The sequence below is a fragment of the Lissotriton vulgaris genome, chromosome 11 (assembly GCF_964263255.1).
Source record: "Lissotriton vulgaris chromosome 11, aLisVul1.2, whole genome shotgun sequence".
In the NCBI taxonomy this organism is placed as follows: Eukaryota; Metazoa; Chordata; class Amphibia; order Caudata; family Salamandridae; genus Lissotriton; species Lissotriton vulgaris.
The window spans coordinates 988,640,364-988,666,281 of NC_141699.1; the positions used below are offsets into that span (position 1 = coordinate 988,640,364).

Consider the following 25,918-nt stretch of genomic DNA (forward strand, 5'->3'; position numbering starts at 1 on the left):
CCTTTCTGAACTGTAATATCCTGAGCAAATTTATGCTTGTCTGTCTAACTCTTCATTCTGGACTTGTGAGATGAATTAGTGATTTGAACTTTGTTGGCATCAATTGTTCTTTCAGTGTTCTGCTGGTGCAGCTTGGTACCCAGGGTCTCGCAAACAACAGGGTGACCTGGCTTTAGCCGGTTGTAGAATGGGGGGGGGGGGTAGATCTTTATGCATGAAGAGTCGAATGAAGAACGGACTAGAGCCCAAGTACCTCTAGCGCAGCGCGCTGGACAGCCTTTTTAAGAGTGCTCATAAAATGTTCAACAACGCTATTTGCCAGTAGCTATAGAGGAGTTCTTTTTGATGCTTGGTATTCAAATGAGTAAGAAAGTCTTTTAATTCCCAACCATTGAATGGTGGGCCATTGTCAGATTGTAGAATGGATGGAACACCTCAGGTTACAAATATGCTTTCTAGTCTTTCAATTACACGACTGCGAATGGTTGACAAAAGGTCTTCCTCCACAGGAAACCAAGAGTACTCTTCTATGATTACCATGGAAATGTTCAGGTAGTTCAAAGAAGTCAACTAAGCTTTTCTCCCAGACGTGTTTTGGAAGATGTGACATATTCAAAGAATAATGTGTTGTTTTAGGAGATAAACAATTGTACAAACAAAAAGAGTGGAGCTCTCTCTCAACTCACTCAATAAGATGAGGGAGCTAACCACAGTCCCGGAGGGCTCGCTTTGTAGTGACAATTCCACAGTGTCCCTCAAGGGCCACATCAATAAATTGCTATCATAAACTTTCAGGAATTACAATTCTCAACCATCACAAAATAATCCCTTTTTGTGTAACTGACACTTCATCACGCACATTCTTGAATTTCTGATCTTGACTGTCTTTAGCAGAAGGTCAAGCACGTGTCTCTCCAGGACTGATGCATTATAATGTCTTTGAGGATGAGCATATTCCTAGCTGCATTGGTAGCAACACTTTTTTGCTCCATGGGCACAGTGCAGGAGTGCTGAATCCCACAATGAAGCTAACATAGGTCTCTGCTACTTTAGAAGGGGCACCGTGACACTGTATGGGCACTCGAGAAAAGTACCTGTCAGGGTTTTGATCTTTTTCCAGCAGTCAAACAATGGTGTAGTCAGACTCTTGAAGTCACAGCCCCAACCTGTCAATGTGAAGAGGCATTTTGGTCATTGGATTGCCAAAAATAGTGAGCAGTAACAAGCACAAAATATTTCCCATACAGAAACACATAAAAGTGTTCTCAAGCCCTCATAACAGCAAGGTTTTATTTTTCAGGATGCGAGGAAACTTTTTCACTCTGTGACAAACTTCAGCCAGCATAAACTAATATACACCTTTGTGCATTTGCATGTCCACTATGTTGGGAAAATATCACCCCCAAACCCATTAGGCTGGCTTCCACAACGTAGGCATGCAATTTCGGATCGCAGTAAGCCATTTCAGTAGCATTTTTTATTTCAAGCTTAATCGTCTTGAAACTTTGATCACACTCCTGTTACCACTGAAATGAAACCTTACATTTTGTTAACTCTCTCAAAGTGGCAAAGTTATGGGTGTACCTGGAACAGTAGCTGTCCAGACCAAAAACAGAACACAGCATGGTTACATTTTGTGGAGGGAAGGTAGATGATAAAAGCTAAACTTTTGCTGGGACAGGAGTCATCCTCCGTTCGAGAAAATGTGCCCAAAGAATTTTAGTCTTGTTTTGGGAAATTCGCACTTTTCAGCATTCAACATAAGACCTGCATCAGCAATTAGATGGAATACTTGGGTAAGGGCTCTATTGTGTTCCTTTCGGATAGCCCCAAATACTAGTATATCATCGCTATAACCGAAAGCATGCATGACAGGCTGTATAATGCAATGAATGACATCTTCGAAAAGTTCGACAGGTGAAGACACTCCGAAACTCAATCTTTTGTATCCGAACAAACCAACATAAGTTGAATAGGTAGTCATGTACCTGCAGTTTGCTTCCGATTTGAGCTGATGATACCATTTATTAAGATCAAGGTGTGAAAAACCTTTGGCATCATTAAATTGGGTAATCATATCGGCAATGTGCAGGACCTGGATGTCATTCTCTTTCAGTCACCTTGTTTGCTTGTTGCAGGGCATGTCAACACAAATTTGCACAGACCCTCCACTGTAGTTTTCAGGTACCACCAATATGGGTGACACCCATAACACTGGACCAGTAGAGTGTTCAATTATATCATGTTTTAGCTAAGTCTCAATTTCTTTTTTAACAGCTTCTTGTCGATGAAATGCCAGTAGATGATGTTGTTTAGCAACAAGACAAATGTCTTCATTAACATAAGATGTGCTTTCATTGTCTTAAGGTTTCTAGGCCTGGGTGGTGAACTTCCCTCCGTTCTGGGAGTTTGCGGAGTTTTCTGCACTCCCCGGAGCTCGCGGAGTGCAGAAAACTATGCTTCATGAAGAGCAGCAGAGTTTTTTCCACGCTCGCGATCGCAAATGGTAAGTTTGCGATCACGAACTGTAAGTTTGCGAGTGCTCGCTGCTGCTCGGGCAGAATTCCTACCCGAGCTGCAGGAATACCAGAACAACCTGCAGTTCGCACTGCACTCTGACACTCGCGGAACTTCGTGGAGTTTTTTGTAACTTTGTGAAGTTCTACGTAGCAAAACTCCCCGAACTATGCCCAGGCCTAAAGTTTTCCTAATACATGGATTAATGATAGAAATTGATTCACCATGCCATGATTAGCATTGCCATTGTAATTCACAGAAATTAGTCCTTTGTCAGCAGCAGTGCTGAAGCTGAGCAAACATGCAATCCTCAAAGTGACTTGATGGACATGGATTGGAAATTGTGCCTTCGTCTTTTTGTGTTTCATGGTCACCATGAATGATCTTTGACTTTTCAATTGCGTTGAGGCTGCCACGTATATACCTTGGTTTCTGATGGTGAGAGATGGGGCACCGGAGACAGTTCATGGTATTTTTTGACTGGCATGATATTTATGGATGCACCACTGTCTATAAAAAGAACTGTACATAGCAATCCGTTAAGTTTCAATTTTATTGTGGGACAATGCCCAAACGAATTTTGTGACTTCATCTGTCAATCCTTTTTCAACTTGTATTCTTCTGTGCAAGAAGCCAAACCTACATGCGCATATCTTTCAGTGACCTGCCTTTAAATCGCACACCCATCTTCTTCTCTGTCACTCGACAGTGGCATCGAAGAACTTGTTGATGAAGAACTAGATGACAATTGGCCTCTTTCAGTTTCTACTTACCTCAACTAATCTTGCCGTTTACTTCGGTGGGCAAGACTGGGATCCTTCCAGAATTTTTCTGGCAGCAATTATGTCTTCATGACGTGACTCACTGGCAGCCACTTTGTCTTCATGATATGAAGCACTCACCTTTACTCTCGCATTACAAATGGTTACAAAATGGTTCTCTTTCCTCGGCTGTTACATATCTGTCCAATGGCGGGACATTTACCTTCATGTGGGGAGGAAAATGCACATCGATAACACAACTTCTTTTTTTTGGAGACATCACATTGTGTCCTTCTACCTTGCGCTTCTTCTTGCTCTTTACATTTAATGCTGATGCACTCTGGGCCCCTCCGGTCTCCATGTCAGCAGCTTTTTTGGCAGCATGTTCTTCTGCTCTGGCCACCAGGAGCACACGCTCCAGATTAGGCATTTCTCTCAGCATTCAGAGTCTGAAGGAATTTTGTGAACTTACAGGGGCAGGTTTATGATGCCCTTGCGTCTCTTTGCGCCGCAATTGCTTCACTTTATTTGACGCAACGGCGGCGCAAACAATGCGCCCTATTTACAACATGACGCATCTAGGAGATGCGTCACGTTGCAAAGCCCTGCGCCATAAGGAGGCGTTCCTGCGCAGGGGGGGGCGTTCCTGCGCAGGAACGCCTCCTGAAAGTGGCTGAGTGAAATCTATGAGATTTCACTCAGTCACTTTCAGGCCAATGCTGCGTCAAAACCCTGCGCCTGCTTGAAGCAGGCGTAGGTCTTGACGCAGCATTGTGAAGATGGGGCACCCCCGAGCCTTGCTGGAGCTGCGTCGCGCTTGCGACGCAACTCCAGCAATGCGCCACCTTTCCGGCACAGATGAGTCACGCATCTGTGCCGTTTTTGCACCATGGTGCGCCGCATTGTAAATGCGGCGCACCATGGGTGGCGTAGCTGTGGCGCACTGTGGCGCACGTTAACTGGCGCATCCCTGGGGATGTGCCAGTTAACATAAATCTGCCCCACAGTGTTTGATGAAGATTTCAAGTCTTTTGACAAATTCATCCATTTTTTTGCCATCTGTCTGGCTCTCTTGATTGAATAATACCTTTTGTAGCCAACGTTCAGCATTGGATTGAACTTGATGTTCCATGCCAACTTGACATCCTGGCAAAATACTCTATTCTGTCCATCTGTAGTATCTTCTTTATCGATTATTTTACTCCCTCTCCTGCTGGGTTCTTATGATATTTGATCATCGCTTTGTCATCGCTTATTTGTAGCACATCAATGAAATTATGAAAGATTTTGAACCCATCAGTCCATCGGGAGCCAAGACTCTACTTTTTGGCGGTATCAAATGAAGATGGTGATTTTAAGAAAACCATGAGAGTAACAAGAAACAAGGGAACCCTGTGTGTCAAGAGGGACCGAGGGTAAACGATATTACTAGAGACATAGGTCCCTACCTAAGAGTATAAACGGCATAAGCACAGAACCACAAATCAGTGCTGTGTTAATTCATCCCAATGGAAAAGATTGTGTTTATTTATCATACATAAACAGGAACAATACATTAACCATCTAATGGGTCGTGTAGCAGGGTATGGAAATCATCAGATTTCCAGACCTCAGGCATTCACTTTTAAAAGTGACATTAGCAATACATTTTCAAGGCAGTCACAATGAGAAAGGACAACTCGCGCTCCACATAATTTGTCATACATTCGGAGTCACAGTGTCGGTGTTGACGAAGTTTCGATCCCTGCTCGTGAGCACACCCTTCAGTTACTGCAAGCATGAGTACTAGGTGGAGGGAATGACAACAGGCCATGTGCTGTGTGCAGTTCCTGCAGGGCATGGTCTCAAAGGTGTGTGGGTACAATGACATGATTACTTTGTCCTATGTCCATGTCAGGTGCTCCTCATAAGATGGGTATGCCCACAGGGTATTCCATCAGTATAAAGCAAGCATTGATACGGCACATTGTGCATCACATCACCACATGAATTTGCAGGTGCAAGTAACCAAAACACATAATAAGGCCATACTCCATTGGTATTGCAGGCAGGGGTGAAGTACATCATTATGAAGCAGAAGAAGTTAACTGTAAAATCTTTGCTCTAGGGAGATGACCAATCTTTAGTAAAAATCTTACACTGACATGTATTATAAAATCTTTATATATTCCCTAAAAGCACTTTATTCTATTTTTTTTTTAAATATCTTTTTATTTTTTCAAATTGTGCACATTGTACATTTAGACATTTCATATCATTCATACGCTAGAAAATATCATTATATATATATACAGTACAGTTTTAATCTATACATTATTATAAAGAATATTAATGTGGGCCCACGTTGTCTTTCCACTTAGCTATAGGTTCCCAAATTCTTAATCCTCGCATCTTACCCCTCATACCTTTCCGAGCATATATAGGTTTCTCCAAATTATAAGCCGCTAATAAATTAGCCAACCAATTTTGCATAGCTGGTGGATTTCTATCAAGCCATGCCCTGGCTATAGTTAATCTATATACTGCGACAGCCATAAAAATAAATTCTCTCTGTGTATTTCCCCCATCTGGGCCTACCCCCAGCAATAGCCAGGAGGGGGTTAGAGTTATTTGAATATCTAATGACCTATCTAAAAAGCCTTCTATATTTCTACTCAAGGTATTCAATTGGGGGCAGGTAGCAAATACATGTACAATATCTGCCTCAAGAGAGTTACAGCACGGGCAGGTGATACCTGTAGTACCTCCCCATTTAGCTATTCTCGCTGGGGTGAAATATAATGAATACAAGGTTTTATAATGCTGGGATTGAAGGGGAGCAGAGCACAATACATTACGACCCAATTCAAGTGACTCCTGAAATCTTTCTGGTGCAATGCCCAGCTTCTATACCCATTTATTACAATGCCTCTCCATATCATCCATTTTCCCCTTCATCAGACATGCATAAAAAGATCTAATTGTGCAATCCGCACATACCTGTATTTTCTCCATAATTTCATTACTATCATACCCTGCAGGCCCTCCTTGTTTGTTACTCAGGAAGCTCCTAATCTGCAGGTATTTAAAAAAAGACCTTCTATCAATGCCATATTTCACCATAAGATCTGTAAACTGTACTATCCCTTCCGAATCCCTCAAATCACCGATCTGTAATATTCCCTTTTGGGCCCATCTAGCCATTGTTCCATCAGCGAAAACTGCCGCCGGGAATGACCTGTTCTTATACAGCCTGGTATATCTGTTGTATCTTCCTAGTCCTGCTTTCAAAAAGGCATTCCAAATCCTAACTGCTGCGTTAAGCGTTTTAAATCTGGTCCTCTTATAGTAACCATACTCCGTGCAGTTTAAGAAGCAGTTTTCTGCTTCCTCTCCTAAAACAGCTACATACACTTCTGTAGACATAGTTGCCACTTTTTGCTCATTACCACCCCCACCTATTAACCCCTGCATATATTGCATAGCAGCGGCAAAATAATACATTCTAAAATCCGGTACCCCCCACCCCCCTCTCTCTCTCGGTAAAGACATAAATCTATAAGCCCTCATGGTCTTACCCTGAGCCCAGATAAATCTATTCAAAATGATCTCTAGTGAGTTAAACCAATTAATTTCAAAGAAAAGTGGGATAGATCTGAAGCAATAGAGAAACTTGGGCAGGATCAGCATTTTAATAACATTAGTAGTGCCTACCAAGGACAGATGTAGATTATTCAGTCTTTCCAGATCGGACTTTACCCTAGATATTAGGGGGGAGATATTATTTTCTACAACCTTATCCAAATCTGATGAAATTGCCACCCCTAGATAAACTGCCGAGGTGACCACCCGTACGTCATTGCAGCTAGAGTAAACATTTTCTACAATCTGTGTCTTGGATCTATTAAGACTATATCCGGAAACCTGTCCAAACATCTCAGCTTCGGCTTCCACCTCTCTGATTGTCAGTAGAGGAGCTGGAGTAAGTATTGCCACGTCATCAGCGTATGCAAGTGTTTTGACCGTACAGCCATTCACACTCATAGGAGAAATATGTGGATTGGATTCAAACCTATGTAGGAGTGGCTCTAAATACAGTGCAAACAACAGTGGAGATGAGGGGCACCCTTGCCTCGTCCCTCTCCCAATTTTAACTGCTGCCGAATGCCCTCTGTTAACTCTAATTTTAGCAGTAGGTTCGTTATATAAAGCCTGTATAGCCTTAATAAATCCTTCTCCAATACCACACCACCTCAGAGTCTGCCATAGGTAATTCCAGGAGACCCTGTCGAACGCCTTTTCAGCATCTAGAAAAAGCGCTGCCATGGGGTCCCCCAGGACACCTGCCGCATCAAACATTGTAACCACCGTCCTAATATGCTGGGTTGTCCCTTTACCGGGTATAAATCCGTGTAGTGCAGGACTTACCAAGTTCTCAATAATCCCCGACAACCTCATAGCTAATATTTTAGAATATAATTTAACATCTGCGTTCATCAATGTTATCGGCCTATATGACCCCGGGACTGTTGGATCCTTCCCCTTTTTCAGAATTACAATAATATTAGCCCCACCCCATGACTCGGGGATCGACTCCCCTTTTTGTGCCTTACCAATGAAGTTAAACATATCCACCAGCAGTGAACCTTTAAATACTTTATAAAACTCTGCAGGAATCTGATCCGGCCCGCTGCCTTACCCGATGGTAAGCTGCTCATTGCAACATTTTGTAATGCGGCTTCTAAAACTTCACTTCCTTCATCAGACAAGGTTGGGGGGACGATTTCCCTAAGGTAGCTTGCTATACCCTCAATATTTCTTTCCTTTTCGGGAGTATACAAGACTGTGTAGTAATTCCTAAATACTTCTCTAACTAAATCAACCTCTCCCACTAGATTACCCTGTGAGTTCTTAATCTCTTTAATGTCTGATGTAGCTAATCTCTGTCTGGTGCGTACAGCCAGAATATGCCCTACCCTTTTGCTCAGTTCATACGCATTTTCTTTCTTAGTCAGGTAATTATTTGCTGCTTTCTCGGCAATGCCTTCTATGGCTTCCGCTTTTATTGCTATAATTCTGAATAAGTGTGTTTCTAAAGAGCGATTCTGTAGTATAGCAGTGGTCAATTCTTCTTCCTCTTTTATCAACTTCTGCCTTACTTCCTGCAACCTTACTCTCTCTTTCTTCTGCCTTGCTAAAACAAAGCTTATAGTCTCACCCCGTATCCCAGCCTTAAAGGCGTCCCACACTACCCCTGGTGGTGCAGTTCCTCTATTGATCTCCCAAAAAAATGTAATCCACTCCTCCATATGTTCCCTATAGGTAGGATCTTTTAATAAGGCTCTTTCAAATGTCCACTGCGTTCTACTACTTTGTACCTGACCCATTTTCAAGGTTAATACCAAAGGGCTATGATCTGACACTATCCGAGGCTGCTTCTCTATTTGTGAGCCCTGAATTAGTGAATTAGAGATTAAAAAATAATCTAACCTGACAAGGGTTTTATGTGGGGCTGAAAAAAATGTACTGCCATCTAAGTGTGGATGCAACTTGACCCATGGGTCCACCAAAGAGTTGTGAAACACCATATCTACCAGAGCCTTATACACTTTCTTTTTCCTCCCCACGTATTTTCCTCCCAGCTGAAAAAAAGAGCTATCCGGAACATGGATGTTTAAATCCCCACAACATACAATAGGCTCTGGCCATTGAGCCAATTCAACATCCAAAAATTGCAGGACATCTGGATCATCGTCAGTGGAGCCGTAAATTGTGACCAACGTTAAAATTTCCCCTTTAAAGCAAATTTCAAGAATCACCCACCTACCCCATTGGTCCTCCTTCTTTCTTCTTACTACTATATCTCTATTTCTGCCCAGTACTGCAACTCCTCTTGTTTTTGTCCCTTGTCTAGTATTAGCTAAAACTTTAAACCCCAGCTGTTCCAATAGATATGCTCTTGTTCCTTCTATATGTGTCTCTTGTAGACATACCAAGTCCAACTTTAAAGATTTTAACAATGCCGCCACTCTCACTCTCTTGTTAACCTCGTTAAGCCCACAAATATTAATAGAAGCAATTTTACATGTCATCATAATACAACAAAATTCTTATGAGAAAACCGACTGTTTTTGTGTACCATATATCTCTAAACCTACACCCTGTGACAATGTGCTGAATCAAACAATGAATACCAAAGATTTGTACCTTCCCCCCCCCCACCCACCCCCCCTTAACACCCTACCCTCCCCTCCCAGCCCCACCCTCCCCCCATTACTGGCAAATAGGTCACAAATTACCTATGTGTGACCGCTTATGAATTGCGCCAATCGCATCCCCCCTCAGCCTACATAATCGCAAACTGAGATACTCCCTGAACTCCGCCATTTTCATCAAACAGTTCTACTAAAGACCAGTTATACATCAGTTTCAATCCACCATGTACATTATTTTAGCCCCCTTTCCTGTTTCTAAGTTCTTCGAGAAACTGCTGAGCTTTAATTTCTGAATTAAACATTCTTATTTTCCCTTTTGTTACCACTTTTAGTTTAGCAAGGAAGAGGAGGTACGCTTCTGACCCTAATGACTGTAACGGTGCGATCAGCTGCCTGAGCCTCCACCTTCTCTCTACCGTTACATGACAGAAATCAGGCCTGGCGAAGAATGTAGTACCTTCAAAGGTTCTCTTGCTATCAGGTCTAGCTTTAGCGATAATTTCCTCCCTTAGCAAGAAATTCCCCACATTTACTAGGATCGCTCTGGGAAAGGAGCCCTGCCCATCCTTTCTCACCCCCTGCTTCACTGTAAATGGGAACCTATGTGCTCGTTGAATCTCTTTCTCCCATTGCCATTCTGACTCAGGAAAAGCCCCCTTCAGCAAATTCACTACAAATCGTCTCATGTCCTGTCCTTCGATCCCCTCTGCCACACCCAGGAGTCTAATGTTATTTCGTCGCTGTCGATTTTCAAAATCTTCCAGTTTGCATTGGAAATCTTCTGCAAGTTTTTCCTGGTCTGTCATGAAGGTCTTGAAGCTCCCAGCGTCGTCTTCCAACTTACCTGATCGTTCTTCCACTTCAATTACCCTTTCTGCCAGTTCATCATATAGTTTGTTCATTTTCCTCATTGTGTTTTGGATCTTTTTGGCATCTTGCCTTGCTCTCCGGCTTTCAGCCCTAGCCTCCGTTTGTATTTGTTTAAGGGTATTAAACAAGAGATCCACAGGAATCTGTTGCGTTGAGCCCCCAGGCGGTATTTCCAAGTTGTTGCCATCCTCCTCCCGGTACGACTGTGAGGTTGCAGAGTAGTCCCAGACTAACCGTCCTTGGGTCCCCTCCATTCCCCCAGAGAGCTGTCTGGTTAATTTTAGTGATTTCCTCTTCTGGATAGTGTCTTTATCCGTGCTAGACTCGGAGCCGGAGGTCCCCTCTGAGCTCCCCACACTGGTTTGCTCTAGCTCAGACTCCTCATTAAGGGAATAGAAACAATCTCCCTCAGCAGACCCTCCTTCAGCCTTTTCCATTCCTTCTCCCACTCCATCCTTACTTGTGAGGCTAAGGGTACTTTATTCTAGGGGCATTATTGGTAGTATCTAATGTCAGTCAGTCAGTCAAACAAGCTTTATTCGACGATTGTCATAAAAGCATTACAGTTAAAAAAGATCCGTTATATAGAGTAAGGATAAAATATATACAAATGCATTAAAAAAGCTGAATTTCGTCACATGAGATTTTATCAAGTTTAAATACATCAAGTAATCACAAAAATTAATCATTCAGTGACTTATCCCTTTACACTCTTATTTCTGATGACCCACGACCATCCTAAAAATTTCGCCACAGCTATATATATTAAGGGGCTTGGGTTTGTGCAAATGATTCTAACGGCCACTATTCCACTCCAGGTGCCCAGCAGCTTAGCCATGGGTCGCAACCAAACTCTGCGCGGGGCAGAGTATGCAGGGCATCCAAAGAGTAGATGACTAACTATTTCTTTGGGATCCGGGCAAGATGGACATGAGGTGTTTCCACCACTAGACCACCTGGATGTGAATGCTCTGACAGGGATACTGCCAAGTCTCAGTTGGAAATAGAGCTTTCTATCCAGTGGCTTAGTTATGTCATCCCAGAATGGCTCAAATAGAGACTCATCCTTGAACTCCATAAACACCCCGGTTAGTGAGAGTGCGGGAGAGGTCCTAAACAATTTGGAGGATATCATTCCCCAGTACAAGCCCTTTATGGTCTGCTTTGAAGGAAATATAGCATTGGTGGGGTCCTCCCTTGCCTCCACCAGACCTAGTTCCCAGTTCTCTAAGAATCGCTCCAATTCCAGAGAGCCACTTTACCTGATGAAAAGCATCACTTTTAATAATGTCCAGGAGTCCCATGGCGAATATTTTTAGTTCTGGCGTTAGCCATAGTCGCCTTCAGTATAATACTGGACGAAGGTTTGCAATAATCTCAATTGGTTTCATGCCTAGGTCCTGAAAGACCGGGCCCATAGGGGTACTCTGTGGTAGCATGGTATGGTTACGTAAGAACCTATTTTCAGAACCTGTTAGCTTACTTAGGTTCCCATGCCCCCATATTTCTACTCCATAGAGTGCTGCGCTCACAGCCTTCACGTTGTAGACCATAATTGCAGGGGCCACCGGTTTTGTCAGGGACTTGGCATGTTCACTGTTTAGTGCTCCTGCTAATTGCCTATGCTTCAGAGTTGCTAGGTCTATCTGTTCGTTCCATCGCAGATCGTGCTGGATGGTTACGCCCAGATATAAAAATGATTTAACTTGTTCCATGGGTAAGTCATTCATCAATATTTTCCCTCTAAATGACCTATGTTGATTGAAAGACATAAACTTGGATTTTAAAACATTAATTTCCAGTCCGTGGTTGGTAAAGAAGGCTTCAAAGATCCCAAGCGCTTATTGCAAGCTACTTGGGGTCTTGGAAATAATAAGACAGTCGTCAGCGAACATTAAAATTGGGACTTTGCACCTGCTAAAATTGGGGCATCAACATTTTCCTCAATCAAGGCCTTTGCCACATTGTTACTATAGAGAGAGAAAAGGGTCGGGGCTAGCACGCAACCTTGGCGCACTCCCCTCTCTACTGGAAACTAGTTTGTGACACTTCCAGGGGGACCCCATCTTATCTGGGCATAGTTGTGCTCGTGCAATTTAACAATCAAGGAAAGAAGGGTAGGAGGCATGCCCATATCTTTCAATACGAGCCACAAATGTGTATGCGGGACAAGATCAAAGGCTGCCCTCAAATCAATGAAGGCAGCATATAAGCTACCCCCCCCAGTTGAACAACCTTCCAATAGAGCATGGCAAAGTGTAGGACTTGATCGACTGTACTTATGCAGGCTCTGAATCCTGCTTGGAGGTGGGACAAGATATTCATCTCACGGTATACAACGTTTAGCACGCATTTGTTACAACGCACTACCATTACAACGCAGGCATTACCACGCATACCATTACAACGCATTGCGCTGGGGGGCGCTCTAGGATAGGGAATACGTTTAATTTTATATCCAACACCTTCCCTAGTGTCCACGGGGACTGGAGTTGGTATATACTTACCACTATCCAGCACCTCAAAGCGCTATGCGTTGTAACGGTATTCGTTGTAAATACCGCGTTGTAAAGGTATGCGTGGTAATAGTATGCGTGCTAACGTCATACATCCTCATCTCACGCTCCCACTCATGTATTTTATTTAATACCAGTCTGCCGTAGATCTTCTAAATGGTGTCTAGTAAACTGATTGAGCGATAATTACCTAGGAGTGACTTGTCACCCTTTTTAAAGAAAGGAATTATTTCCGCCCGTTCCAGGATTCAGTTATTGGTGATCCTTTGGCTATCATATTTGCCAGTAATAGTATATACTTTCCCCAAGGTTCTCTATCATTTAGGAAGATATCTGCTGGGACACCATCTATTCCTGGCGCTCTGCCAGGTGTAATAGAATCCAAAGCATGTTGAATGTCCTGAATAGTAAACGCATCTTCCACCCATGGGGTGTATGTAATCCCATCTCTTTGTTCTGAGAGCAGTTCCAGCCCTTTAGCATATTGGGGCCTAAAATGAGCCACCCAGTCGTCTTGGGCGACCCAGTTTTGGGGCTTTTCTGGGCGGCCTTCGGATCCCCATTTCAGCAAATCCCAGAATTGCTTTGAATTCTTGGCTGAGCTGGCCTCCTTAAGCTCCCCCCACTTTTTTCATCCCAAGCGCGCTTAGATTTTTGGATGGCAATTTTATAGGCACTCCTGGCAAGACGAACACTGGCACTAGATCCATTTCTGATAGCCTGCCCTATATCTAGTCGTGCCTTCCTACATTCTTTATTATACCAACTAGGAGACTTATTAGCTAATGTTTTATTTGGGATGTTTATTTGAACAAATAAGCTTTTTATTTGGGAAAACACGGTTTCGTGCACCTTGTTGGCACTATCTCTCTCTAAGACTGAGGCTCCGGCATTTGCACAGGCGCTCAGTTCCCTGGTAGCTTGTTCTAGATTTTTTTAAATAAAGTCAATGTTTGACTGGCTTTGGGCAACTTTGGCCCACTTCAAATGGCGCATATCGTTTGCAAGGAGGACAGCTTGGTGGCTTTCATCACTCGCTCCCTCTGTTGCCACGGGCACTTCCCAATATGAAAGAATTATGCATAGGGGGTTGTGATCACTCTTAAGGCAGTCAATAACCATCATATCTTTTAGATGGTTCCAAAGCTCAAGATAAACTAGTATGTAATCAATTCTACTTTCTCTGTTGCCACTCTTGAATGTGACAGCACCCACCCTATCTGTAGGTGTTCTGCCATTGGCCGCCCTTAGTCCTTTGTTTAGGCAGATAGAGTTGATCTGGATCACCAGATCAGTCCACTTCTTCAATGGGTCCAGTTCAAGCTTAGGAACCCCCCACTGACTGTCCTGCTCCTCAACAAAATACGAATCACCATTTGACAAGGGTTCAAAATCTACATTAAAATCTCCTGCAACAATCAAACGTGAATGAGAGGAAAATTTATCAATCAAGTCATCAAGAGCAGCAAAAGTACCGGACTTCCGCCCCCCTGTACTCCTAGCATATACATTATAAATGTCTAGGGATTTGGCCCGATTAATTGTAAGGGAAACAATCTGGATGTCCTTATGATTCGTCGTCAACTCCTTTACCACAATTCCGGAGTTCTGTTTGACCCAGATTGTTAAGCCACCGAGGGTCATCCTCTGTCACTTTTTTCTGCAGGGACACTATAGTTTAGGAACCCCGGGAAGTGTTGGGGGTCAAGGAGCCACGTTTCTTGAAATATGCATATCGTAAACTGGTTGATAAACGAACCCCACTCCGGGCTTTGCATCTTTGCACTCAGCCCCGCAATATTTCATGACATAATGGAACCAAAAGCATCAAAATACGTCAATTAGACTTGCATCCAAACTCTGGTCTAGGGGACTACCATCCACAATATCCACCCCTAGGTCTGATGTCCGTCAAATTCACCAGCTATAGGTAGGACTCCTAATATCCACTACAAGGCACTTTCATGAAGTCACAAATGACAATGACATCACACATAACATCTTTGAAGACATCACATATGTAATCACCAATAACATAATTTTTAAAGCAGTGAATTTCACACCAGATTATTTTATTAGGTAATATCAAAGGTAGAACATCAAAGGGTCACAACACTGTGACCAGAATATTGAGGGATAAATATCGAAGAGGTAAGTGCACAGCGGAGGTATGGATTTACTATTCCTAACTCCACATCTATGTGCCTTTCAATATTTTTGTCCCTTGATATGGTGGTCACAATGTGATGACCTTGTGGTATTCTGCCTTTGACATTACCGAACTACACCTGGCTAGACACAGCCTCATTTAAGTCTCTTGGAATTGCTGATCAGTCCATTCACAGGCTCACACCCATTTTCCTTCAAATAAAAGGAGATTCATAATCCCAAAGCAAGAATGTCCACTCTGGTTGGCCTGCTCCTGGCCATCCCTTCCTAGTAAATCGCAAGCTGGTACTGCATCTTTCTCTGGACAGTTGCCAAACTATGCAGCTCACTGCCGGCAAAAGTAAGGGTCATTCAAGAATATTGTGAACTTTGGAGGTCATTAAAGACCGAGGTTTTCCATAAACATGGTCAGATCAGGCACAGGTCAGATTAGAGGATGAAGCAGTGAACCAGCAAGCTGGACTCCGTTAGCTATTTTCAGAGCTTCAATGTTAATGTGGACTTATTGGAGCACCCATCTGGAACTCAGCCACCACATCAAGCACTTCACACAAATGCAGCCTCACCCCACCAGCAAAATACAGTACAAAGGGCTTCCCATGCCTAGCCTGCTTGAAGATGGTACATATTCTACAATTACAACTTTATTCCGTTTACATCTCTCTTCTTCACTCCATGCTTAGGGATAGCCACAAGTTGTTATGGTATGTTTGGATCACAACACTGAATGTCACACGTGACACCTACTGATTTCCCCCTCTAAACCTACACTCTATCAACCAAGCGGGAGAAAAGGTGTCACAATTTAAACCCAGAAGCATTCTGTGGTATTATCATGGGCATACAAACACTGCAATACAATTCAATGTCATATGTGCCTAATTCGTCTGTATGTAGCATGCACGGGGCATGTTACAAGGCCATGCTATGCATGTGACATTCAGTTGCACCATATAACCTTGTATTTAGTTGTCTCCTACAACCTTTTACTTGCTCTTAGTATAGACAAAGAACTTGACTTTTGCTTGCAGCATATGCCAAGCGCGAGGCTCGACGAGTGCGCATTTAGAGCCCGGCCCCCCCGGCCCACGCGACGCCATAGGTCAGGGTAGTGGGCCGGCGGCCCTATGGGAGGTCGGCCCAGAGAAGTGCTTCCGGGGCGGGGGTGACGCACGTCCGGGTTGGGCGGGGTCAGAGGCCGTGACCTATTTAGGGCAGGTACGCGGGGGTCTCGGCCGCTTTCCCTCGCCTGCACCAGACCTGCTCTCACCTCGCTGGAGCCCCTAATTTCCCTAGTAATTTAACTCGAACTAACTCGAACTTAGTCTACCCTGAGAATCGCCCCCCTCTCCTCTTCAGGATCGGCGGAATCGAGTGGACGGCCCGGCAGCCGTGAGAGCAGAAAGGAGCATCCGTGTTGAAAGGAACTTGCAGCAGCGATCCAGCGATCCAGAGGCGCCCAGCTGTCAGGTAAGGTGTCGGGGCTTTCTGGGTGGTAGGCGGGGTGGGTGCTCAGAGAGGAGCGTCATTTGATTGTCCGGCCTCATTGGCGTCTCTGGAGCCCGTGCCTGACTGCAACGCCTGGATTGTGTGGCACGGGCCTCGGCATCTTTCCCGCCAACCGGGTGCAGGCTGCAGGGGTGGGATAAAGGGCGGGGGTCTAGAGGGAGTTGAGCCTGAGGTAGGGCCATCATGCCAGGGAAGGGTCAAAGCCATAAGCGCAAAGACAAAGACCCTGATGTTGCGCAGTTGTTGAGACTGGTACTTTCGAAACTCAGTAAAGATAAAGACAGCAGCGATGAGGAAGCCGGGGGTCAGCCATCGGAACCGGAAGACGAGCCACAGGTCATAGTGGACCGGCCCCGTAGGCAAGGGGTGCCCCCTAAGGCGTCCTCCCCGCCGCTAGTTAAGAAGCCTATGGTTCAGCAGCAGGCGAAAAAAAGCAAGAGTAGGAGGGAGACGGGCAGACCGGGTCAGGACAGGCGGCCCCCTACAGGTGTTCCTCTTGAACCGGTAATCCATATAGTTCCACCCCCGTGCCGCCCCAGCTGCCTCTGGTACCGCATAGCAGCACCCCTTCGACTCTGGGGGGGTCCGCTCCAAATGATGGGATAGGGGCTTTGCTGGCAGAATTGCGGGGGGCATTAGCTACAATGGTCCCTAGCCCGGCCGCCCTTGATATAAATGCAGGCAGCACTCCTGTAGTGGTTAATCCTTCCCTCCCCGCTCCAGCAGCACAGCCAGTAGATGCTTGTGCAGGGGGCGCAGTAGCCGAAATCTTGAGTGCCTTGAGGGCTTTGGCGCTGGGGCAGAAACCTCGTGAAATAGTCAGGGGGGTGCATTACCGGTAGTGGGGTTTCCCCCTCCCCCCCATGGAACCGCAGCTGCGGCGATAGCTCCATGGGCGCCGGAAACCCCAGAAGGGGGGGCCCTCGGCGAAATTAGCAGGCAGCTAGCCGCCCTGGTTAAGGCGCAGGGCAGCGATGCATCAGCAGCGCAAAGTGTGGCTCCTACCCTACGGAAGGCACCCGAATTGTCAGGAGGTAAGCCTGTGGATGCGGGCAGGGTGGCAGAAGGGATTACAAAAGTAGGGGGAGGCCATGGCTATGTGCTGTCCAAGCCGGGCAAGTTAGCGACCCATGTAACTCCTGAGGTAAAAGAGAAAATCTGGAAAGGGGAGTACATCGATATATTTTCTTTGATCAGGCCTAAGCGTTGGGAGGTGGAAAGCAAGGACAAGGATGGGAAGGACAGCTCCGGTAGGGACAAGAGACCGAGAGTTGAGGAGTTCATCACTAATTGGCTGTTTGGTTTTCAAGTGTTCATGACGGTTATCATTGAGAAGAAGCCTGAGTTGGCTGCGTCGTTGGTATATTACATGCATAAAATTCTGAAGGCACACACGACGCATGGTGGTACCGCATGGCTTGACTATGATAGGGACTTTAGATGGGAAAAGGTTCAAGACCCAGAAATAGGGTGGGATCAGGTCGAAGTCAACGTCTGGCTAGAGAACGTGAATGGGAGATCGGGGGGTTCCAGTCTAATAGGCAGCCCTTTCGCCCATCCCAGGGAGGATCTGGGGAGAAGAGGGGTACGTGCTAGGCCTTCAATAAAAAAGTCTGCACTTGGCCCACAGGTCAGTGTAAATTCAAGCATGCGTGCTCCTTCTGCGGGCACCCCTCTCACCCTGAATTCAAATGTATCAAAAAGTCCAAAGAAAAAGGAAGTAGCGGTAAGGAGATTAAGCCTCCACAGCCTTAAGCTGCCTACCCCTGTAGATATAGGGAGACTGATTTATTGGCTGAATCAGTACCCAGACCGATCAGCAGCCAATCTACTGTAGTTGGGGTTTTCTGAAGGTTTCCGCATCCCAGCTCAAGGAGTCCCACCGGTCGAATATTGTAAAAACTTACTATCTGCGCGTTTACAGCCTCAGGTAGTGGAATTGAAGGTAGAGAAAGAACCAGCATTGGAGCGGGTTGCTGGACCTTTCCCTGTCCCGCCACTGCCCGGTTATGTCTGTTCCCCCCTGGGTGTGGTGCCCAAGAAAGAACCTGGCCAGTTTAGAATGATTTATAACCTGTCTGCGCCGGTGGGGGCCTCAGTTAATGATGCGATTGACCCATCCTTGTGTTCCGTGACATATTCCTCATTCAACGCTGCCCTTAAAAAATTAAGAGATCTGGGTCCCAAGGAGATGATGGCCAAAACGGACATAGAATCAGCATTCCGCTTGTTGCCAGCCCACCCTGATGATTACAAGTTGTTAGGCTTCCAGCTGAACCAGCAGATTTATTACGACCGATGCATGCCAATGAGGTGCGCTGTGTCTTGTAGGTACTTTGAAACCTTTAGTTCCATGCTCCAATGGTTGTTTTCGCACAGGACAGGGTGCCAGGATGTGGTACATTACTTGGATGACTTCATGGTCATGGGTCCTGCCGCGTCAGCGGCATGTGCACAGGCGTTAGAAGAGTTGGTGGCCTTGTCCAGGGAGTTTCAGGTTCCTTTGGCCCCCGGTAAGACAGTGGGTCCTGCGACATGCATGTCCTTTTTGGGCATTAAAATCGATACAGTAGCAGGCGAGTGTAGGTTGCCCCTTGACAAAGTGGTGGCCTTCTCTAAGGCGATTGATTCTGCATTGGCCAGTACCAAAGTAACTCTTCACCAATTGCAGGTATTGGTCGGACAGTTGAACTTCGCCCTCAGGATTATCCCTGTGGGCCGCCCCTTCTCGAGATCGATAGCTAGGGCCATGGTGGGCTTAACACAGAAACATCACCGGGTGCGCCTTCGGGCAGAGGTGAGGGAGGACCTTAGAGTGTGGCGCGATTTCCTGGAACATTTTAATGGCGCAGTTGTGCGGCGGGCGCCGGTGGTGTCCAGCACAGAGCTGGGCCTGTTCACGGACGCAGCGGGCAGCATTGGTTTTGGGGCAATTCTTGGTCCTCAGTGGTGTGGGGTCGAGTGGCCACAGGGGTGGCATGAGAGTGGCCTGACCAGGAATATAGCCTTCTTGGAATTGTTTCCAATCCTAGTAGCAGTGACCATATGGGCAGAGCAATTCAGGGATAGGTCAGTCATATTTTGGTCACATAACATGGCAGTAGTGGAGGCCATTAACAGGCAGAGCGCTACATGTAGACATGTCCTGAGGTTGTTGAAGCGCTTGGTGTTGTCATGTTTGAAACTGAACTTGCTGTTTAGGGCGGCACACATCCCAGGGGTAGACAATCATGCTGCTGATGCTTTGTCTCGTTCCAAGTTGCAGGACTTACGGAGATATCATCCCGAGGCGGAGGACCGGATGACAGTGTTTCCACCATCACTGTGGAAGATTGGAGCCCCGCTCTAGCGGGGCTGGTAGGTGCCTCATTGAGTGAACGCACTAAGAAAGCATATCAGCAGAATTTTTTGTCTTACAGGACGGTGGTGCAGAGGTCAGGTATTGCAAATTGGTTTTCTGATCAAGCCATGTACTTCTTCCTCCAGGAGCTGAGGGATCAAGGCAGACCACTCTCGTACGCCAGTTGGGTTCTTCGCTAGGTTAGCGGGGACTCGGGATCCTGGGTCATCATTTCTTGTCAGGAAGGCCTTGTCAGGGTGGGCTAAGTTAGAAGGCCCTAGGCGGGACAGGAGACGTCATTTGAACATAGGGATCCTGGGCGGCATCCTAGGGGTCCTTCCTGGGATATGTACATCCGCATTCGAAAGCACGCTTTTCTCTGCAGTGTATTCTCTAGCCTTTTATGGGGCTTTCCGCCTGGGAGAGATTGTGGAGACTGCTAGAACAGACTGGGATGGGGGGATCCAATTTGAAGACACCAGGATTGCGGCTGGGGAATTAGTAGTGGTCCTGAGGAAATCTAAGACCGACCAGTCAGGCAAAGAGGTGGTGATACATTTGAGCCCCACACCCGCGGCACCTATTTGCCCGGTCGCCTGTATGCAGGCATACTTAGTCATTCGCCCGCAGGGGAAGATCCAGGCCCTATTCATTCATGAACAGGGAGACTGTGTGTCGCAGTACCAGTTTAAAGCTGTGCTGCAGAGGGCACTGATAGAATTGGGACTCGGGAATTCTGGATATTCATCTCATTCCTTTAGGATAGGGGCAGCCACACTAGCAGCAGAGGCAGGATTATCATCTTCCGCAGTAAAGAAAGTGGGACGTTGGTCGTCCGAATGCTTCAAACGATACGTGAGTCCTGAATTGCTATGACATGATGACTTGACTATGCCTGACTTTTCTATTTCTTCTCCGATTACTAGTATGCCGCGAAAGGTGGTGTGGGTCTTGGGACACTCGTTCGTGCGGCGCGCGGCGGTGCGGTTACAACATCGTCGAGTGCGGAAACCACCTGGCTTGGAGGGGACTGAATTCTTGTGGCATGGAGTGGGAGAAATGCGAATTCAGCATTTGAGGCGCCTTGCAGAGGAGATTAAAGAACGCGAGGGACAGAAGTCCCTGGATCTGATCATCATTCATCTGGGAGGCAACGACATGGGTGACCGTGGACGCCTGGCAGTTAAAGAGGCGCTGCTCACCGAATTCGCATGGCTGGGGAGGACCTTCCCGCAAGCCAGGATCGCATGGTCCTGCATGATCCCACGACAATCTTGGGGCGATGGAGTCCGGGCTAGGGCTCTGAATGTGTCTGTTAGACGGCTGAATGGGGAGTTGGCTAAGTTGTGCTCAGTGAAGGGTCGCTTGGTTCACCTTCCGCACAAAATGATTTCCGGAGCAGCAATGTATCACCAAGATGGAGTGCACTTGTCGGACTTAGGCACACACACATGGATCCGGGGAATTTGGTCCTTTGTGCAGAACTTGCTTGAAGGGGGGAAGGGCGACGGACCTGTGGGCCGTAGTCGTCCTTGTGGCGGTAATGAGACATTGGACCATTGACATACACTTACACAATGGACGGGAGTCCGCCTTGCGCACTCCCTAAGCCAGCACCGAGGGGAGAGATGGTAAGCTCTCCACAGGGAAATGGAGGCCACCGGCTGGGGAGGCTAGGGCGACAGGTACGAGCCTCCTGGGATCCTGGGCAGCATGGTGGCCGAGGGGTGGGCCCTGGAAATGGCGGACAAGGACTCGAGGGTTGGGACCCACCACTCAGAGGGCACAGGTGGGTTGCCCCTGGCGTGGGGAACTCAGCCTGGGGATATGCAAGCCAGAGGGCCCCTTGGTGCTGGGGGAAAGAAGAATTTTTAATAATAAAAATGCAATTTTGTTGAAGATTTAATGCAATATTAATAATGTTTATGTTTACCTGATCTTATCTTTGTCATGTTTATGATTGTTGTTATTAAACATGGCCGTTTTACACCCACCCCTTTCTCAAAGAGTTCATTGCATGGTGGGTTTGGGTGGGCGTGGAGCATGCTGGGGGATCCGGGCCCTATGAGGCTCAACCCTTTGCCATATTTTGTTAGCCTTATGCCTTTGTAGGTAAAAGACATGGAGCTTGGCCAAAAATCATGCCATGTGTGTACCACTTACTGTGGGGCACTATGCTCTGTGATTCTCCTTGAATAGCTATGCACTGTGTATGCTACAACCATGGCCAGACTGTTGGCCATGGCACAAATATCCTATGCCTTTGCATGTAACAAGGACCGTATAGGTACCTTTTTGCTCTGTATGCTGCACTTGATTTCATATATGACTCCTATGAAGCTGACATAGTCCATGTAATGTTGCCCGTGATGTTATGCATGGGGGTATTAGCAGATCCGTTTGATGGCTCCATACCTTAACATAACTTGTGAATTTCATTGATTTTTTTAAATCAAATTTGTAAGCTGTCCTATGGTGTAGGCGGGTGTGTGCTCATCATAAGGAACTACAATGTCCAGGACAGGATAACACCAGTGAATACACACATAAGTGAAATGAATCTATCTGGGCGCTGGCCATTGAATGGAAATCTTGATCACAGCAACCTTAGTGCTGGGACACACAAAGAATTATGCTGTTTAATCAGGGGCGTAGGTTCAGAGGTGGTGTTTGAGGTGTTACAACCCCCTAATAAATGTATTTTTTAATAAATAGTTGGGTACAGGAGTTTTCAGTTGGTTATGGTAAAGTGTCTCTCGGATTTTACCTGGGATGTTTAAATACTTACTCAGACAAAAAAAATTCACACTCACCCACTTGTGTCTCTGTTTAGAAGATCTTAAAACATGGCTATTTTACAAAATACTTTTTTTTAAGTGTCCCTCACAATCTGCACTCTTTTCCCTTTCCACTGGCCCTTAAGCCCACCTCATGTGCAGCTTCTCACATAATGATTGACATGATATGCCAGCATGATTATCGGAAAATTTGAAGCTCTCCCCCCCGCAGTCTTACTGACCAAGCTACACCCCCTGTGTTCACTGGAGCTGCTGGGTTTTGCACTTGTTCCAATGGACAGCGCAGCACTGGGGAGGGATATTTACAAGCAGCTAAGGTGATAAGCACGTTCACAGGAATGAAAACATTGAAAACACAAACAAACAAGAAACGGGATTAGGTTTTTGTTTGAAGGGTTTATCCTATTAAATATTAAGGGCCGCAAGTATGAAAAATGTTGCATTCGCAAATGGTGCAAATCGCAATTTGTGCAAATCGCAAAAGTTGTCTGTTTGCAAATGCAAAATCGCCTTTCATGATCTAGGAAAGGCTTACAGTCGCAAATTTAGATAATCGCAATTTTTCGCGATCACACACAATTGCAAACGCAAATAGGGATTAGCAATATGTGATTCTGTTAGCACATGTATGAAGCATTTTCCAAATGCAAACTGTGCATTTAGGAAAATGCAATTACCATCAACTTCAAGTCAATGGTAACGATGTGTAAACTTTGAAAAATGCACAAAACTGCATTCTTCAATGTGCACTGTAGCACACGCATGCCCCAGGGCATATGTGCGCTTTACATGTGCACAATCATTTTATTGGGGGTGCTTCAGGGAGGCCTCAGGCCCGCGGGCACCCTTGACTTTGCTTTCACTAATTTGTGATTACCAAGTAGGCAATCGCAAATTAGCTAATGCAAAACTTTTCGCACCTATGGAACGAATGGAGTAATATTACCTAATAACAATTACCTATTTACCGAATCGCTATTAGGTAATTTTAAGGAATCACAAAAACTTTGGCGATTCATTACATGGATAGCATTTACAGCCTGATTCATCATAGTGCCGTTTTGCGAGTTTGAAATAGCGATTCATAAGGAATCGCTATTCCAGACTCGCAAAACGGCATTCATGTAGGAATCGCAAAAACAAATGCGATTCCTACATATTCCATATTTGCAATTAGCAAATTGCTAATCGCAAATATGGAATAACTCCCCATTCATTCCTATGGGCCAAAAGGCCCATAGGAATGAATGGGGAGTATTCCTTATTTGCGATTAGCAATTTGCTAATCGCAAATAAGATAGCGATTTAAAGGGTGCCAGGGGTGTCCAAAGGACACCCTGTAGCACCCCTTAAAAGTAAATACGAACAGGTGTTGCGCACACACACGTGTCCAAAGGACACGTGTGTGTGCAACATGCAACTTAGAAAAATGCTTTTAAAAGCATTTTTCTAAGTTTTCGCTATTTACCACGAGGTTTGACCTCGCGGTAAATATCGGGCCGAAATTGCGAATTCGCAATTTTAAAATGGATGATGAATTGCATTTAAGGAATCTCAAATAGAGATTCCTTGAATGTAATTCCTCACAAAATTGCGAAATCGCTATTACCGATTTTTGCATTTGGCATGATGAATCCCAAATGCAAAAATAGCGCTCGCAAAGGGCCAGATTCTCAGAATCTGGCCCTTTGCGAGCCCATTTCGGCTTGATGAATCAGGCGGTTAGCATTTCCAAATAGCGGTTTGGTAAAAATCGCAGAAGACTTTTTTGATACATGTGGCCTCTTGTTTTCCTTAAACAATTGCACCGAAATAACCAACAAAAAAGTACACAACACGTTTAATGTGCCTTTTGTCCGATAAAATTCGGAGCAGCTGGGGGCCCTGTCCTGAAAGGCCGATACCTCCAGGCTTCAGAGCCCTACACAGGGACACATTATGGGGTCACATTCCAGATAAACTTCCGTTCCCCTGTTAGCTCGATTGGTTATAGTTGGCATATTAAGTTCTCGTTTCTTGGCACAAAGCGCACAATATTGCAACATATTGGCAGGCTCATTTGCTCTTCGCAGCCAGTGTTGTGTCCAAATAAGCCCCCCCTGGGACAAACACGTGTATATAGACTGCAGGCAACCGAGCCCCAGCAGCAGGTGGCCTTTGGCAGCCTAATGAACGCGGCAATCTGTTACTATCACCGCCGCGCTTTTCACTAGACAATTAGGCAACTAAGCATGTAATTATTCGGACCAACAAGAAGAGATTCGTCTCTAATTTCATCTTTTCATTGCTGTTTACTCACCCGCACTCCCCCTCATTAATGAGAGATTTTCCAGTCCATGCTAATTGCTTTCGATAACATTCATTTCGGTTGAAAGGGAAAGACTCCCTTAATTGAGAATCGAAAGCGTCTTTTCATTTCGAGTGCGCCCTGCTATGGAAATCCGGCTGCTCTCAACAGGTTTGAGCTAATGAAATTAAGTTACAGCGCCGCCGCCGTTGTAATAGAAATAAAGTAATTTATTCTCGTTGAACCGTGTGGTTGAGGTCCTGGGCGTAGAGAGAAGGCGACTGGAGGAGGCTATCAGGGTAAAGAGCCCTCCTTTCAACAGACAGGGCCCAGTTAGGGCTCATCGGGTCGTAGCGCCTCCTCGTGCGTGCCTTTTACAAAAGGTGTAGAGGAAAAACTAAGTTCTGGCGCATTTCTGCATATCAGCAGAGATGCGCCAGAACAAATGCGTCACGCAAAACTACCCTTGCGTCACGCAGATGCGCCGCATTTACAATGCGGCGCGCCGTGGCGCAAGGGTAGGCAGATGCGTGACGCATCTCGTGACGTAAGGGCGGCGCATCGCTGGAGTAACGTCGCAAGCGCGACGCAACTCCAGCAATGCTCAGTCCTTACGCCTGCTTCAAGCATTGTCGCGGAAGTGCCTGCGTGAAATCTTGTAGATTTCACGCAGGCACTTTTGCGAGGCACACAGGCGCCGGAACGCCCACCCTGCGTGGGAACGCCCCCATTGTGGCGCTGGGCTTTATAACGTGACGCATCTCCCTAGATGCGTCACATTGTAAATGCCTCGCAGGGATTTGCCACGTTTACACTGCTGTTGCGTCACGCAAGGTGGCGTAAACGTGGCGCAAGGGGCTTGTAAATCTGCCCCTAAATAAATAACAGTGTAGGCCCCATTTAGAGTTTGGCGAATGGGACAGGGTCCGGATTAGCACTGGTGGCATGCCAGCCACG

General features: G+C 45.8%; 2 protein-coding genes and 1 pseudogene across 2 annotated transcripts in view; all 3 read left to right on the top strand.

Moving 5' to 3' along the window:
- LOC147683825 (uncharacterized) overlaps nt 1-25,918 on the top strand; it is a 1,174,400-nt gene that overhangs the window by 223,741 nt on the left and 924,741 nt on the right. The gene's annotated exons all lie outside the window — the stretch shown is intronic.
- LOC147683826 (uncharacterized) lies at nt 16,720-18,291 on the top strand (annotated as a pseudogene).
- Nucleotides 20,804-21,439, top strand: LOC147683827 (uncharacterized). Its single transcript, XM_086944915.1, has one exon. It carries the CDS (start codon nt 20,804-20,806, stop codon nt 21,437-21,439), a length of 636 nt encoding a protein of 211 aa, XP_086801041.1.